The 18,673-nt window shown below is 40.5% G+C and overlaps 1 protein-coding gene across 1 annotated transcript; it reads right to left on the reverse strand.

Annotated features, from left to right (window-relative positions):
* Positions 1–7,802: 7,802 nt before the first annotated feature.
* LOC306925461 (CCN family member 3-like) lies at positions 7,803–9,990 on the reverse strand. Its single transcript, XM_079504292.1, has 5 exons — positions 9,904–9,990; positions 9,482–9,710; positions 8,943–9,197; positions 8,604–8,833; positions 7,803–8,226 (listed from the first exon to the last, which is right to left on the reverse strand). The coding sequence occupies exons 1-5, from the start codon at positions 9,958–9,960 to the stop codon at positions 7,933–7,935; spliced, it is 1,065 nt and encodes a 354-aa protein (XP_079360418.1). The 5' UTR covers positions 9,961–9,990; the 3' UTR covers positions 7,803–7,932.
* Between the last annotated feature and the right edge of the window lie 8,683 nt (positions 9,991–18,673).

The raw sequence follows: 18,673 nt of genomic DNA on the forward strand, positions 1-18,673 counted from the left end.
CTGCGGCTGCAGGATAGGACACATGGAGTGCATTGAAGCATGCAGTTGCAAGAAACTTGGCAACACCTGCCAGAACACTGAGGATGACTGGGACTAAGTCCATGTGTCTGCTGCATGCAAATACAAGTCAGAAACACAAATTAAGGCTTGAAGCAATTATTATTCATCATAACAAATAATAAAAAAACATTATTAATTACTAAAGAGGCCAATTTTCACAATATAAATGATATATGTGCAAAGTTTGGCATGGATCGGGCCAACGGTGCCGGAGATTAGCTGGTAACGGACGGACGGAAGGAAGGAAGGAAGGAAGGACGGACGGACACACGCACACGGACGGAGTGCAAAACATACTCTCTCCCCATTCCTTCGGCCTGGTGGAGACAATAAACCATATTAACCCTAGAACACTAAGCATGGGTGATTTTCACCCGGACGATTATATTTTAGCAATTTTCATAATGTTGCTGATGTCTGAGGTGGGTGGGTCTTTCAGTACCTTCATGATGCTCAGTGACATCATAGAAGGTAGGTTTGTTTCCCTGCTCACATCCCTGGTTTTTCCTACAGGCAGGTGTTTGGGTGAATTTCACCCGTGTTTAGTGATAGTGTGATAGAGAAAAATCCAATACACCCACAATGGACTTTTTCATTTTTTTATTCACTAGACCATTCTCACATGTCTTAGGAATGGGTGGACCAAACGAGAAGTTCCCAACTTCAATTCTCTTTTTTTTTTAATATTTAAAAAAATAATATGCTTTTTAGTTTTTTTGTGAAAAATCATGATGAAATATTAAAGAAGAGTACCTCAAGTTGCCAATATACCCGTGTTTAGTGATGGTGCAAAAAATATATTCTATTATTTCTACTACAGTATATTGTATGTTCCTGTAGCCTGATTATCAGACTGAAGCTTCAGTCCACTCAGAGAGTGGGCGGGGTCTATGGGCTGGATCCAGGCTAATGTTCCTGCTTGTCAAACTTAAATGAGGAATCAAAGACCACACCAAGGTTTTTTTTGTTTACATAACACATTTTCTCCATGTGTAATATACAAGTCAGTTCAAATAACCAAGAGTGAGGTCTGTTATTTCTGAAATACTAGGACTGGATGTGAGGTCTGTTATTTCTGAAATACTAGGACTGGATGCACAGACATTTTGAGGGGCAGGTGCTCAAGTGAAAAAAGGGCACCTTGTGCAGCGCGTGGAACTGGCCGGTTGCCTTAATAGTGTGACTGAGATGTATAGATTTTGGGGCCTAAATAATATATTAGAAGCTATTTTATCAATAATTGATAAATGTCACCATGGTCCACATACTGTAGTCAGTACTGTACAAAACAAAGCTTTTTATGCTTGTCCTCCAACAGCATATTGTTAGGCTCATTAAAGGTGTAATTCACTGTCATGCACTTTAATGTCTAGACTTTGAGCTTCCTCCTTTTTGGCTGTTAGGTGACACACACACACACACACACACACACACTCACACACACACACACACACACACACACACACACACACACACACACACACACACACACACACACACACACACACACACACACACACACACACACACACACACACACACACACACACACACACACACACACACACACACACACACAGCTTACAAAGGGACATTGGGATCAACTTTGACCTTATGTACCTTATACTACTGTGTAAAAATGAAACGAAACTAATAAAACAATATATAGATAAGGTTTCACCCTGCTATCAGTTCAGAGTGATACAGAGAGAGGTGGGAGGAACACTTGCCAGAACACTGAGGATGGCTCCCCAGCCTCACACACACACACACACACACACACACACACACACACACACACACACACACACACACACACACACACACACACACACACACACACACACACACACAAACGCATAACGTTAACCTTGTGAGTGACTGAGTGGCATCATTTAGCCTACTCCCCTGTTTTATTACTGTTAGTTGTGTAAAGAGATAAGAAATGTAGGTTTTGATTTCCATGATGCGGAAGTGCAAAAGCGCGCTCAACGTTAAAGCCCAGCTGCACGGGGTTTCCTCGTCATACTTCCACGGGTCCGCCTGCAGTCCCTCCTCTTACCGCTAGGGCCCAGTGCTTCAACGTTGGAAAGCCTCACTGGCCCCTTGGAGGCAACCTCCGTATTGTCACGTAATGGCTGCTCGGAGACTACCATGCAACTCAGGTCAGAAGAATCGCTCCATACCAAGCACCATGCAGGCAAACACGGCTAACCGAGTTGGAACGATACACAGCGTCTGACATAAAACCGCTTCTAATTAGGCTCAAGAAGAGTAAGTTACTACAAAAGCAGGTGTTACATAAAGGTGCATATCTCCAGAATGGAAGATGGTAAAATCATTTTTTTTTTTTAAATTAGAGTGGACAAGTTACGCTTTCTTTTGAGGTATGCTGTGAGTCGGCCTAGGAAAAGTGTGTTTGTCCAATGCTATCATCGTAGCATACCCGGGTAATCAGTTTGTTATCAAGCTAGCAAGCTATGTGTTAACACTTAGCTTGCTGACCATTCTAATTAACTGCATGGCCCTCGCTGCTACATGATAGCATTGGACGAACAAACTTTTCCTAAGCCGACAGTAAATGTTCTCTTATCGCGAGAATCACACAGCATACCTCAAAAGAAAGCGTAACTTGTCCACTCTAATTTATTTATTTTTTATTTTACCATCTTCCATTCTGGAGATATGCACCTTTATGTAACACCTGCTTTTGACGCTGTGTATCGTTCCAACTCGGATAGCCGTGTTCGCCTGCTGTTTTTCCCTCCGAGGTGGAACGACTGTTGTGAGGCGGTTAGTGTTGCTGTCAAGCCTTCCCAACTCTCGTAACAACACAACACATTTGCAATGTTCTATCTGACTGGCGTTGATCATCATGATAAAGAAATAACCGCTCGCCGAGGGACAATACAATCTGTGTGTTTTTTTGTTTGAATATGAAGAAAAAAGGAGACAGAAATCTGATGGACAGACACTGCAGTCACACTCGGGTCAGATTACACCAAGGGGCCAGTGAGGCTATTCAACGTTGAAGCTCTGGGCCCTAGTGGTAGGAGGAGGGACTACAGGCGGACCCGTGGATTCATGACCGGGAAACCCAGTGCAGCTGGGCTTTAACATTGAGCGCTCGTTGGAATTCCGCATTTGACCACCAAAATTTGGTGGTCAAATGCGGAAGTAGACGTTCTGAGACGGTACTTCCGGCAGTCTTCCGGGTGCTTCAAAACGCCACTGAGCAACTTCCACTGACAATGAATAGCTGGGGGGGGCGGAGCTTCGCGCCAGTTCAGTCTCTATCCTTTTATATACTCTATGGATTACACACACAACCCCTCCGTTGAAACACAGAGGAGAGAGCCCTCCCCTCCCTGAAACAAAGAGAGAGAAACAAGAAGAGGTGCACCCCGTTGCACCGACACGATCGGCTTGGTATGAAGCCATTCTTTTGCCCGGAGTTGCATGGGAGTCTCCGAGCAGGCATTACGTGACAATACGGGGTTGCCTCCCATCCTGTTTTCAGGAAAGGAGGGGGAGAGGCATTTTTTTTCTTTTTTTTTGGGATCACGTGATCGGAGTGTTGTGCTATCATCCAATGCTAGTTGGTAAAGTGCCCGGGTGTGTAGAAAGACGATTGAAAGTAATCAATAAAAACATGCGGTAAACGTATAATCCCTTTCCCGCATCGGACCGTTGGGATTTGAACCACGTAGAAATCCTTCTCCCGCACGGGGTGTGTTAATACCCCTAGAAAACATGTATGTAATGTAATAAATTAACACGATTTGCCTTCAGGGTTCATATTTTTGGGAAACGGACCCAGTCTAAAGGTGGACAGGTTGCCAAGACCAACAGGATATATTGTCATGCCTCCAGAGAGGCAGTAAAGTGTCAGAGGATGTTGAAGAGCAACAAGGCTGTCTCCTATAAGAACTGTACCAGTGTCCAGCTCTGCAAGCTACTGTGGCTCCTAGCTATACTGATGGCCGCTACTGGCTCCCCACAACACCAAGACTTCTGGCGTGCCCACTGTAAACCCAGAAGGCCTGTCATGTTGATCCCAAGGAATATCAGACGACTCGCCCCTTTACCAACTCGCCCCCGCGGAAACTGTTAATGTACGGTAGTTAACAGTTAATTTAGTATTTCCTCCCTGAAATCTGAAATTATCTTGTATACAGATTTATTTGATTGTATAGTAGTCAATCTCTATACTCTGTCAAATCAAGGAAGAATAACATGAGACAGAGACAGGTGACTTATACTTACTGTGTAAAAATTAAACTAATAAAACTGCTTTTCATTCATGTGATTAAAATGATAAAACAATATATAGATAAGGTGACTGTTTTATTAAACACATTTCTTCCATAGGCCTATGTAGCCCATGTTTTGTAATGGCATCATGATGCTATTATGCCCATGGATATACAGATTGAACTTAACAATTATAAATGAATATAATACCTTTTATATAATCACCAACATGAATTTATGTTTGTTATTTACAGCTAGGTAGAGTAGTGGGGCGAGATGGAAAAGGGGCGACCGTACCTGTTACCATCCCAAGCTGTGCCTGCCACAACCCCTGGCCCTGGCCCAGAGCCAATGCCATCTGACAAAGGTCAGACTTGCAGATTTCTACTGCTCTGTGGAAACAGTGGACTGTAGTGGTGTGGCTGGTCAAATAAAAAGTATGCACTATCTAGATTCAAAGTCCCTTTGATATATATTTTTGTATCACATACGGTACCTACTCTTTTTTGCCATGGCTGATAAGAGGGTGATCGGTGATCTAGAGGGTGATGTTTATGCTGAATTGGTCTGCTGCTGTATCAGCCCAAGTGATTCAGCAGCTGATCAGTCAGTGCAAACCAATCTGGCCAATATGAGCAAGAGTGACTCAGCTGCTAAAGGAATTACTCACCATGTCAAACACGGATGAAACTTAGCTGGCAAACACAGTTTCATAGAGTCCTTCTTTTCACCCAACTCCAGTCCTTCCCAATACTGTCGGGATATCCGTGCAGGACAACCATTTTATTTGCCGGAGCAGTTTTGTTTTTTTATTTCTTCTATTGCAGTGTTGATCAAATGCTATTTGCTATTTTCACATTGTCTTTGTGTATAAATGAGGCTATTGGCCTGTGTGTCTGCAGTATAAGTTTACACCTGATGGGTGTTCATGGTTGTTCAACTTGTATGTACAGTGAGAGAGTGTTGTGGAAAGACCAAGACAAGGAGTTAATTGATGGCATTATCGTCCCTGTGCATTGACTGAGGCGAGTGGAGAGCCTCCAACTCAGTGGTTTTGATATTGAGGTTTGAATGGTTTTCATAATTTTTTTGGCTTTCCATTTGCAGTGTATTCTTGGAGGGACCACCAACTGCATTTTGGTCTGTTGGTCCATTCACAAGCTCTGTCATTAAACAAAGTCTCAACCTCCAAAGGTGAAAGATCACTCTCTTGACTTAGTGGCAGTTTTTACAGTTGCCTGAAACCTCATCTATGACCCCAATCTAAAAGGTACTCTTTTTCTGTTCCTGTTTTATTTCTTTTTTAAGTCTACCAAGGCAAAAGCTATTTTGGGTATAAAACCACAATTATAAAAATACCACTATAAAATGTGCGCAATGTTTTAACAACTTATGTAAATAATGTACTTGCAGTAGATCAATAGTACTGTATTTGCTTTTGTAGGCTATATATATTTTTTTTTAAATATATTACAACCCTCATACAGTATTGTTAGATAACACTTAACATACACTGACCTGAAACCTATATATAACCACTGTGCAAATAACATAAGAGCTCTCACTCACTATAGTGAGTGTTGGACACTGATCAATCATATACACAAGACACGCAGCTTTGGTTTACACAGTGACAAAAAATGTATATTGTCTTTAAGCCCAGATTGGTTAAGGCTTGCTCTGTCAATATTGGTCACTGGCTCATTTTAAAATAGGCTAGGAGTGGCTTAAGGTCAGCATGTGGCTATGTGTAAAAGCATTGAGGTGAACATTTTACAAATGTGAAACAGCTGTAGTAAAGTAAAGAACATAGTTTGTAACTAGCACACACACACACACACACACACACACACACACACACACACACACACACACACACACACACACACACACACACACACACACACACACACACACACACACACACACACACACACACACACACACACACACACACACACACACCAGTTCATTACTGCACAAAGGCAACAAGGCTCAACAACCTTAGCATGTCACTGTTACTTATTTGTATTTACTTAAATCTGGAGGAACTGGAATACATCTGTTGGTTGCAGGTCTGTTCCACAGATGGGAGACAGACAAAAGGTCAAAAGGTTAGGTTTTCAACCCATCATTTTAGTTCATTTAATAATTTATCTTTCATAAGTATCGCTATCTATAGCTAAGGTTAAAGTACAGGAAGACATAACACTTTTTGATAATAAAGAGAATACAAACTTGATACAAAAATACACATTTATTTCCAGATGTAGTTTGAGCAACATTGTTCATATAATTTCAGGAAGGAACAGACAGACAGGAAAATACAAATACAAAGGCATAAAAATGCATAATATTGCAATTTATTTACATAAACGATTGAAAACGTTGTGTATGTGATACACACTTATTTATACAAACGATACCGGTATTTTCATACCCTTTGTCTTTCTACACACTTTAGTCTTCTTGAAATATATACATTTGCTTGCTTGGTTGGAGGATATACACTTTAGGTCAAAGGTGCTTTTCAGATAGTTGTGGAAACTACCACAAAGTCATGAGAATGGCCTTTCACCTTTGTGGATCAAGCCCTTATTTGATGGTAGAGCTTGGGAGAGGGACAAAGTCAATTTGGTTATTTAAAAAAAAAAGTGTTCTGTAGTTGAAATGTTTGAATGGTGGTGACCCCAAAACATACAATAACTGATTCAGTCCTCTCATTCTCCATTTCGCAAAAAAATACAATATTCTGAAATCAGTCTGAAACGGCAACCAAAGTTGCATTAACATAAACGCTTAATAAAAAATATTATTTTTTTGCCTGTAATGAAATGTCCAAAAATGGGGTGCCTAGGGTTAAAGTGGTTAAAGAAACAAATGGACTCCCAATTTATGTTAAATGAATACTTAAATTGATCCAATGCTAAAGTTGAGGTTAACTCTTCCAAAGTGATTCCAAAGGCAGGTAGGCCAAAAAAAATACAGTCTGCTAAGTATGTTTGTAGCCCAAGAACAGGTTTTACTGCTAGTGATCTATATTATATTACACACAAGGTGTCCAACTTAACAACATACATGTGACCAAGAAACCTTTACTAAGACCTATAGCCAATTTTACTTTTGTGACTCATGTCTACTGGCATATTTTCCTTGTAGTCTTCAGATGTCAAAGCGTCAATATAAATCTATTTATACATTCAAGTGCTTAGATTCTATTTCACCATGTCAACGCTATGGTGAACACAGGAAGCTACACAATAAACACCCTCTCCAGGAGAGGAACACATGCAGAACTATCTCATTTTCAACTATCATGACCTCTAGAGAGGTGACTGAGTGGTTTCTACAAGTATTATTCTACAAGAAGCGTTGAATGTTCCGTACATTTTTCACCTAAAAACAGCAGAAATACACCACTGTGGGCAAAGATCTGCTCTTAGACCAGCATGTGTACAGGATGTTGCCTAGAATATTTGCCAGGAACCACACTATTCGACAACTGTGTTTAATTCACCTCATGCATTTCTCAATGCATGATGACTCTCATTTCAGCCACAACCCAGACTATCATCTATCATTAACCATTTACTGTGTTCCTGAGTATGGAATGTGACCCTATAACCTCATGCCACTGTATCCCAGGTCTGAGGGTTGCCAGATGGCATTGTCTCTGGGGCAGTGGTTGTGACAGGCACAGCTCTGGATCACCATGACAGGCCTCCTGCTGGTTTTGCGGTTGGCACACTGGAACTCCAGCAGGACAGTCTTGGTGCTGTGGGGGGTGCAGCAGCGGCCATCGGTACATGAGCCACAGTAGCGAGGCTTGTAGAGCTGGACACTGGTACAGTTCTTATAGGAGACATGGACAGCCTTGTTGCTCTTCAACATCCTCTGACATTTACTGCCTCTCTGGAGGAAGACGGATGAGACAGAAAGTTGATGTTGGTGAAAGGTATATGCAAATTTCACTTGTTGACATCCTTCTGGATTGGGTTGAACATGTATGCTAATGTCTTTCATGAAGACATTTTAAAATAGTACAAATAGCCGATCTACAAGCTAACAACGTGTCGATGTAGATTGGCTAGTTGAACTATTTTAAAATAGTAAAAAATGGCAAATAAGTTTAGGGATAAGGGGTAAGGGGTGGCGCAAGATGGAGCCCTATACAACACAATACCAACACAATACAGCCAGCACAGTACTATGAAAACCTACGCAATAAAATCATCAGTGTGTATTTAGTGGATCTCTAAGTGTACCCAACTGTAGGGTAATTCTGTTACCTTAGGGCCAATCGGTGTCAGCTGCATGTGGTCCTGCTGGTCGTCACAGGGTCTGACCATACATAACCGGCTTTGTTTCACCATCTCACACCGACGATTCTTATTGGTAACTCTGGTGGACACACCCATGCCACAGGTTCGAGAGCAGGCGCTCCACTCTGTGGTCTGTTCAATGCAGTTCTGACTGGGGTCCCAGTTGTCGATACCCACTGTCTCTTCCTGGCGGAAGGCTGGAGGAATCACAGAGAGAGTATACATATGCAGTGCAGTGCAGTGTGTGCGTGCATGCATGGGTGTGAATACTTTTGCCTCATCTACATATGTTTCCTTTCTACTCACCTGCCATGGCAAAGCCCCCAAGTGCACTGGCCTCAGCCTGTGGTTCACACAACCACTTCTCGCAACATTCCCCAGGCAGCTGGACCTTCCGTGGCAGTGGACAGTCAGGGCCAGGCAGCATCACATCCAAGTTACAACGGGGCACACAGCCAATCTGCCCGTCCCGACATACACACTGGTACTTACAGCTGGGAAAGAACGTCTGACCACTCTGGTAGACGGAGCCATCCAGAACACATGCATTTCCCTGCTGAGCTGGATGTGAGAGAATATAATGTTGGTGAATTTAGGTTTACTGTTGATTTAGGTTGACAGTATGCTTAGGCATTACAGTGATGTCAAAATGACATAAACATCCTAGTGTAACTAAACTACTGTATGTCCAGGCAAAAACAGACTTTAAAACACATAGACAAGCAATAGGCAAAAACGCAGACTAGACATTAACTTAAGAGGGTACACACAAGCATGTTATGAGCAAGATAAGCAGTTACTTTGCTACGCAACCGGGGTGCAGATCGCTGTAATGGCTCACTCACCTACACAGACTCCCGTCCTCTTATGTACATCGGCTGTGTAGTCACACTGCAGGCCTTTGCGTGTGTCACAGGGATTTGTTTCAGAGCAGACCTCGCCTTTCTGTCGGGCACAAACCAGGCAGCAGGGACAGTCGTCTAGGATAAGAGGCACCCCAGGGGCACACATGGGTGGTTCCTGAGGGCACTGGCACCTCAGAGGGCATGCTTGGGACCAGACTAGGGTAAGCATCTGGGGCAGAGAAAGTAACAAAGTATTTTAGTGTTGCAATATCATGGATCAGATTTAGTTTAGTTAAAATCTAGAAAAGAATTATGCTAGGAAAAAATATATATATAATTTTTTCATTTTTTTTTCCAAACAGAATAAATACATTCATCAGCATTTGGAATTCTATATAATATATTATTCAACAAACAAATACCTGTGTTAAGATGTAGAAAGCAAACAAGACTCTCTCTGCTGGATTAAAAATCCTCATCTTGTCTTTTGGGTTAAGCCGAATCACGGAAACTTATAACTGATAGAAAGAAGTCTTGTCTTGTCTTGTCTTGTCTCTTGTCGTTACTGTACTGTACTGTATCAAGTTGAGTTCTGTTCAATTCAGGTTGAAATGTTCCTCGTCTCTGGTGGTGGTGTTGCAGAAGGTAGTAATTCCTTTGTCATTCTGTGTGAAGACCTCGGAGAAGAGGCTCTTTTATAGCAGATCTTTTCCACTGGCACCATGACGACAAACAGGATGGAATGTTGGAGAGATCACCCAGAGTTCTGGAATTCTGGCAGACGACTGGAGGAAGGCGAGAGTTGCAATTTACTGTGAGATCCTGAGCAGGGGGGTAGACACGGTCAGAAAGAAGGGGAGACGGCGAGAGAGAGACAGTCTTATTCATCACAAATTAGGCCTATAGTTGTATTGAGATGAGGGAGAATTGCTATCCCTACAAGTCACTCAGTGACACTTGCTGTGTATTCTAAACAGACATTCATAATACATAGAGACAGGGAATTCACATAGTGCTGTACTGTGACACATGACATGACCAGAAGATATGAGACCGAAACAACAGGATATGAACAAGGATGATCTAACAGATGCATCTCGTATCAATAATGATAAAATAACATGCTGTAATTAGGACAACAACAAGCTTAAAGGACAACTTTAGTTTTTTTCAACCAAGGTTCATGTTTTATGTTGTTATTAGAGAAAGTAAAAGATGAGTGTATTATTTTTTGCTGCTTTCTTTCGTTTTAGCGATCAAAAATAGCTAAAATCGCTAAAACGAAAAAAAGCAGTAAATGAAAAAAAATGACACTCATCTTTTACTTTCTCTAATAATAACCTAAAACATGAACCTTGGTTGAAAAAACCTAAAGTTGTCCGTTAAGCTGTATCTCGTATCAAGTACATGTATTCACTGTATACTGTACCGCCATTAGATGGCCATGGAAAAATCATAACACATACCGTGTCGTGTACATACATACGTACACATGCACACATGCACGCACACGCGTGCGCACACACACACGCGCGCACGCATGCATGCACACGCGTGCGCACACACACACGCGCGCACGCATGCATGCACGCACACACGCACGCACGCACGCACGCACGCACGCACGCACGCACGCACGCACGCACGCACGCACGCACGCACGCACGCACGCACGCACGCACGCACGCACGCACGCACACATTTCATCAGATCTAAGGGTCCCCAGGACCTCTGGACACTCTGCAGTGACCTGTTGACAACTCTTCCTGAACCCTATACCTGGGAGGTTAAAGTGGAAAATCCTGATATTCCCTGTGGGATCATTACTGTTTCCTTAAATAGCAACAGTGTGGAAAGTCTGGGTCATCTGTCTGAAAGAACCTGGCGTGTCCACATCTGGTTTTGGCTATGGCCCAGTACTAGGATGTTTTTATTTTGTGCAGGGTTGCTCTGTTATATGATTTAAGAAAAACATAATTACCTCAGATAGGGTTAAGTGAAACAATATATGTTAGGAGATGTCTTTGTGTGGGACACTACAACTAGACATTCTGTGATCTATCTGCAACACATGCACTTCTGTGAACCGCTATTTATGCTTGCTGCAGTGCATTTAGGCGGCCGTAGCTAGTAGTAGAGTTAAGAGGCCATCGGGTAATCAGAAGGTTCACCGGTTCACCTCCTGGCCCGTCCATGTTGAAGTGTCAAAGTGTCACTGAGCAAGATACCCTATCAGCTCCCAAGTGCTCATAATGACCATCTGAGCAGCCATCAGCTTGAAGCTGAAACTAAATGTCCCCTGTGGGACAAAGCAAAGCTCCACACCAACATGCCACTGCAGCAAAAGAGGCCAAACCGGGAAGCGGGAACCTCAACTAGAAAGGTGCAATGGGAAAATTACAAGTGGTTGCACCGACCACACTTAGCTAAGTAGGCCTACAGTACAGTATGATGATTGATGATGTATGATGTATGATGATATCACAGGGACCCTTAAGACCCTTAAGTACATACATACATACATACATACATACATACATACATACATACATACATACATACATACATACATACATACATACATACATACATACATACATACATACATACATACATACGTACATACGTAGATAAAGTGTGATGACGTGGTGTCATCAAAACACCACATGACATTTCTAAACTACTATAGCCCATGGTCTCGGAGTGATTTTCGTCTTTTTTTCAAATCCTCGCTTTTCATCATTTATAGCCCATGGCCTCGGACGGCATACTATAGCATGCCGTTTTTCATCATTTTTGAGGATTTGAAAAAAAGACGAAAATCACTCCGAGACCATGGACTATATAGCCCATGGTCTCGGAGTGATTTTCGTCTTTTTTTCAAATCCTCGCTTTTCATCATTTATAGCCCATGGCCTCGGACGGCATACTATAGCATGCCGTTTTTCATCATTTTTGAGGATTTGAAAAAAAGACGAAAATCACTCCGAGACCATGGACTATAGCCCATGGTCTCGGAGTGATTTTCGTCTTTTTTTCAAATCCTCGCTTTTCATCATTTATAGCCCATGGCCTCGGACGGCATACTATGCCGTTTTTCATCATTTTTGAGGATTTGAAAAAAAGACGAAAATAACTCAGAAACTACAAAACATTTCAAAGTAAAAAGTTCCAGCATGTGTCTCCACAGTAAGCTGAATTATAAAAATCACACCCGTGTGAACTGAGTGGTGTAAGGTCTTATATAGCCTGTCTGACGTAATGAAATCATGTCTGACGTAATGAAATCACACCCGGGTGAACTGGGTGAACATAGCAACCATGCTCATTTTTTGAGCACAGACAGACAGACAGACAGACAGACTAACAAAGCCAGTTGTAGGAGTGGTTTACACCACTCAAAAAGTGTGAATGGAGTTTCTAGGTGAAAGTGATTTTTTGACTTCAGGGTCCTTCTTCTTCTTCTTCTTCAAAGTAAAGACCAGAGTGGGATTTGAACCCACAACATCAGGATCATGTGGACAGCCACTTAACACATTGAGCTACCAGGCTGTCTGTGTTCTGTCATCTTCTGTATTATCTGATTAACATCCATGATAACACTTAAAGCACTAAATTCATCTTTGATGCACAGCAAACACCATTAAAATGCTCTGTATATGATCCCAAGGCCCCATTTGAAAAGTGACACCAAGAAGAACAACTTAACTTAAAACGTCCTTTTCCACATTGCAACCCGCCTTCCATTGTCCATCCGCTGATTGCAAAAAAGACTTCACTTCCTGATACTTCAACGAATGCTTGGTCTGCTATATGGTTCATTCTCAGTTCTATCCCACCACAAAAAATAACTGTTTTCTAAATAAACTGAAATTCCAGCGAGTGACATGACTTGATTCAGTGCTCATTCAGTGCTCAAGCAGTTTGTCAGTGGAAGTAAAAAATAAATGGTATAGCTTGGACAGTAGTTACTATATACTGGTGATCATGAACCCCTGTGGCCACTGGGGGCGCCAGTGAGTAATTTATGTTAATTTATGTTAATTTATTCATACATTCCATACATTCCTGGATACATTCCATACATTCCATACATTCCATAATCATATTGTATATATCATAAAATCATATTATATTATAATTATTATTATTATTATTATTATTATAATCGTTTTATTTATGTATGTGATGTATGCCATGCTTTTTGTTCCTGCTGCTTAAGTGTTTTACATTAAGTGCTTAAATCTGTCCCTATCTCTCCCTATCTCTCTATGTCCCATGCATGTCACAGCCTGTGAGCCCCCTCATGTGGGTCTGTCCCACCCCCAAAGCCTAGTAGACATGCCGGCTCCAGGTGTGCATAGAACAATAGAAAGTTTAGATTAACCTCTGTGTTGGTGAGGGGTGGGGGATCCCTTATCTTTTAGAAGTGCCAGGTGGCAGTTGTAATCGGGGGTGGGATCCCTTATCTTTTTGATGTGCCAGCTGGCAGATTGGGGGGTCCCTTATCTTTTAGAAGTGCCAGGTGCAGTTGTAAACCCCCTCCCCTCATTAGAGGGGGGGTGGGGGTCCCCTTCTCTTTGAAAGTGACAGTTGACAGGTGACAGGTACCAGGTGACAGGTGACAGGTGCCAGGTGACAGATGACAGCAGCTGACAGCTGACAGGAAAACACACAGCTTGTGTGTTGGTTTAGCCCTAAAATTTGCAATTTCCAGGTGCATATATACGGTGGAGTATTGGGTGTACAGTAGGTGTACACTATTGAGTATAGGTATGGAAAAATAAAAGTATGAATAAATTACTTAAAAAAAGCTTAAAGTTAAAAAAAGTTACAAAACAAGTTAAAAGTTAAAAAACTACTACAGACCTGTAGGGGGTTTCAGCCTCCTAGTGCAATTCATCTATTTATTTTTTCGTCCCATTGGTTCAGAGGACACCCCCCATCCATGGGCCCTACAAGGGGGGTGTAATACCAGTTTTGGCCCCTAGACTATGGATTTGAGCATCTCATCGGTGTAATACCGGTTAACACCACTACACCCCAATGCATTGGGGGTTTCAAGCCCTCTAGGGGAGTGGATCTCAGTTCACTTCATTTTTGGTCCACAGACAGCTAAAATCATGATGAGCATGCAACCAAATGGACTCTTGATGAAGGCTTTATGATTATAGGGGTAATGATCAGGCATGTAGGGATAGCCAGTATGGGGGGGTCATGAGTCATGATTTGCTAGTAAATGTAGCAAGTCTTCAAAATTACTAAAAACTATGTAGTTGTATTGGTTATTCTTTAGACTTTTTAGACTAATTCAGGCTTTTCAATGTTCAATGTTATTGGTGGTATGGTAACCAAATGCCCCACTGTATATGGACCTGACTGTATAGTATATAGTATAGTATGGCTGTCTATATGGATTTCTATGGGGTGGTTTACTGTCTAACTGATTTTTCTATATGTCTGTAGCATAGGTCTATTATTGACAGGTGGGGACCAAATGGAACCCATTAGATATTTAACTCTTGAGATGCTATCTAACTGTATGCTTGGATGACTGTATGCCTATCTGGCTGCCTTGTGCATGTGCGGAACCACAAAGGGTGTAATATCAGGTTTGCCCCATAGGCTGTGAATTTAAGTAATGTAGGTGTAATTCAGATCTACCCCATAGGCTCAATACATACATGAAGGGGGTTATACTTAGCTTGAATATTGACCGGTGTAAATCTAGCCTGTGTAGCCTATCTGTGAACAATTACACAACATACAGAATAGTATGAGAGCCGTAGGTGTTTACGATTATCTGTACGCAGTAACTGGCAGTTTTTACAGTATTACATGGATCCAATATTCTCTGCTATTATTTGGTATCCTTCAGACATCATGAGGCTCTTACATGTAACATATCTGTCCTCTCTAATTATATTACAATATGGTTATGTTATGCTCATAGGGAACAGTGGTTCGAGCAGTAATTATTGTCTTCAGACAATGTATGATCAGGTTATTAACCAAACATTACAGGTAGTATATCATAATCCCATATGGTCTAGTGGTTTAGGATGCTTGGAGTCTAGCCATGAGACCCTAGTTCGACTCTTGGTGTGGGAAATATAAGTATATGTTTTCAATTATAGTGAAAGTTAATGATATCTACCTAGTGGGCAATTTCTATAGATGTTGATCAACCAGTCATGCAAACGATTTCAGCACCATAGATAGCATTATGCCCCTATTGTTAGGACTATTAGTACACCTTATGTAGACACAGAACTCTATAGTGCATACGTATTGGTTCATCATACTGATATTCCACTGATGGATTGATGGTAGGTTACTAGTTAGCATATGATTCATGTTGATAATCTTTTGAAAAATGTGATTTTACGGGGGTTCATATGGTAAAATGCCTAAATTGTAAATTGTAAACTATATAACAATACTATTTACAGCATCACATACACAAAAATGATACAAAAACAAAACAAAAAATTATACAACAGCAGAAAACAAAACAAAAATGACACAAAGCAAACAGCAAAAACATAACACAGCAACAATACGAAACAAAATCAAAAGGCTACACACCAGACAAGACAATATGTAAAAACATATGTGATAAAAACCCAAAACAAAATCAAAAACTGTACAGAACACAATATGTAACAAACATATGTGATAAAATCACGAAGCAAAATCAAAAACTGGACACAACACAACAAAACAAACTTTTTCAAAACACAACACAAACAAAAAATACTAAAACAGAAATAAATAAACTACACAGCAGACAAAACGAGACAAAAACAAAAACTTTTTCAAAACAAAAACACAAAACACACATTAAACAAACATCATGACACAAAAACAAAACAAAAATTATACAACAGCAGAAAACAAAACAAAAATGACACAAAGCAAACAGCAAAAAACATAACACAGCAACAATACGAAACAAAATCAAAAGGCTACACACCAGACAAGACAATATGTAAAAACATATGTGATAAAAACACAAAACAAAATCAAAAACTGGACAAAACACAACAAAACAAAAACTTGACAAAACACAACACAAACAAAAAATACTAAAACAGAAATAAATAAACTACACAGCAGACAAAACGAGACAAAAACCCAAACTGGACAAAACACAACAAAACAAAAACTTGACAAAACACAACACAAACAAAAAATACTAAAACAGAAATAAATAAACTACACAGCAGACAAAACAAAAACTTGACACAACACAGACAGAAAATACTAAAACAAAATAAATAAAACTACACAGCAGACAAAAACAAAAACTTGACAAAGCACAACACCACAAAAACTGGACAAAACACAACACAAACAAAAATAGTACAACAAAAATAAAATAAATAAACTACACAGCAGACAACACAACAAAAATAATAATAACTTGACATGAAGTATATGACTAAATGTGTAGCTAGATGGAATAGGGGGGTATACACAGACATGACCCGCTACCCATACATGTCCAGATCAGGCGGTTATAGCACCACCAGCAGGTGGTTTTTGCTAAAACCCATTTTATTTTGGAACAAAATGGTTCAAATCATCAGATGCCCTCCATGCCTAAGAAGAAAGGGACTATAATGTAGCACATTATAGTGCTATCATGAGGCCCACAACCTGCCAGGGCCTGTTTTTTATCTAGTATCTAGTCTAGGGTCATCTATATAGTTGTATCTAGTATACAAGCTATTGCTCAATATTACAAATTATTTACAATTTTTATTTGTAATGATAAGATGTTTTTGGGAGAAAATGTGTAATTCCTACATAGGCAGGGGTTATCGATGTATACAAAACAAAATCAATTATCCTGGAATTATTTTTACTTCTAAGATTATATTCTTGAAAGAGTTGCTAAACTCGGTTGTTAAAGGCTAAACGCCTATTGTTTTTAGATCTACAGTGATCTGTATAGATAGTGTAGTCAGAACAAATCACTAGTTGTCAGTGATAGATAGTAAATCCTGCACCATCAATCACCAGGCACTTTTGACTCATTCACTCAGTTGTTCTCTCCCATTATATTATGACTAGTACATTATTCAACCAATACCAATAACTATTAACTAATAACTATTTTGCCAACTAAATTTGGAATAATTGTTAATTTCAGCTATTTTATCATTTTTCAGACATGCTCTCTATCCATTTTGTAACTGTGCAAACCTCTGTAGTGGTAAAAGGCCCCCATACTTCACCATTCCCCCTGGTGGGTAGATAATTACAGAGCCAACAGCGCCCTAACAGCATCCTAACAGCATCCTCCATCTGATTTCACCAGTCAATGGTCTATATGGTCTATCAGAGATACAGGACAGCAACATTTTTGAGTATTGGGGCATTTTGAGTACATACACAAATTAACCTCAGTGACATATCCAACACTCATTTTACCATTACATTATGGTTAAAACAAATCACTAGTCACTAAATTGACCCCTAGGGGGTATTGGACGGAAAAAGCATACACCTAGGGCATGAAATCTGATGTGGAACATCGTATCTTAACATCTTAGTCAAAATAATAGGCTAAATCATCATAATAGTTCCCAATCATGGCTGAGGATAGTAGGTAGATTAGGTCACTAGATCATTTGCTCACCCAAAGTTGCTGTGAAACTTCACAATATACAATAAATATATATATATTTATGTCAGGGCCTAGTAAAATATAGTGTAAGGGGTGCATTGGGGTAAATAAATAGGCATTGTCGGTTTATAAAGACCTAAAGAGCCCTGAAGATACTGTATTAATTGTTAAAGCTCTGCATAATATAGACCCAGATACCACTTATTGCACACTAAGGGATGGTTGTTTTAATGATAGACACAATATTTGTGACTATTGACAGCCTGATATCTGACTTGGGAACTCTCTGTCGCAACTGGGTCAATAAAAATATACCAAATATGTACAGAATCTGTTTGTCTCCGTATCTTTACACAAAACTTTTTAGCGTTAGGGGTGATGAATACGATCATTGTATGAATTCTATCAGGGGTTTTCTAGGGGAAGTTTTTGAAAAGAGTCAACAAGTTGGCACATTAAACTTGAAAATACTACATTCAAGTTGTTTATGTTTGGGCAAGGGTCACAATTTCACACAAATTACTCCCCCATCACTGGGGAACACAGTCATGTGGACA

Source organism: Electrona antarctica, assembly GCF_951216825.1.
Source record: "Electrona antarctica genome assembly, chromosome: 6".
In the NCBI taxonomy this organism is placed as follows: Eukaryota; Metazoa; Chordata; class Actinopteri; order Myctophiformes; family Myctophidae; genus Electrona; species Electrona antarctica.

Excerpts from the sequence above, each read along its gene's own strand:
- LOC306925461 (XM_079504292.1), bottom strand. The coding sequence starts at position 9,960 with ATGAGGATTTTTAATCCAGCAGAGAGAGTCTTGTTTGCTTTCTACATC. Across the intron at positions 9,711-9,903 it reads CTTTCTACATCTTAACACAG|ATGCTTACCCTAGTCTGGTC; the intron begins GTATTTGTTTGT and ends TCTCTGCCCCAG. Across the intron at positions 8,834-8,942 it reads TGGGGGCTTTGCCATGGCAG|CCTTCCGCCAGGAAGAGACA; the intron begins GTGAGTAGAAAG and ends TGATTCCTCCAG.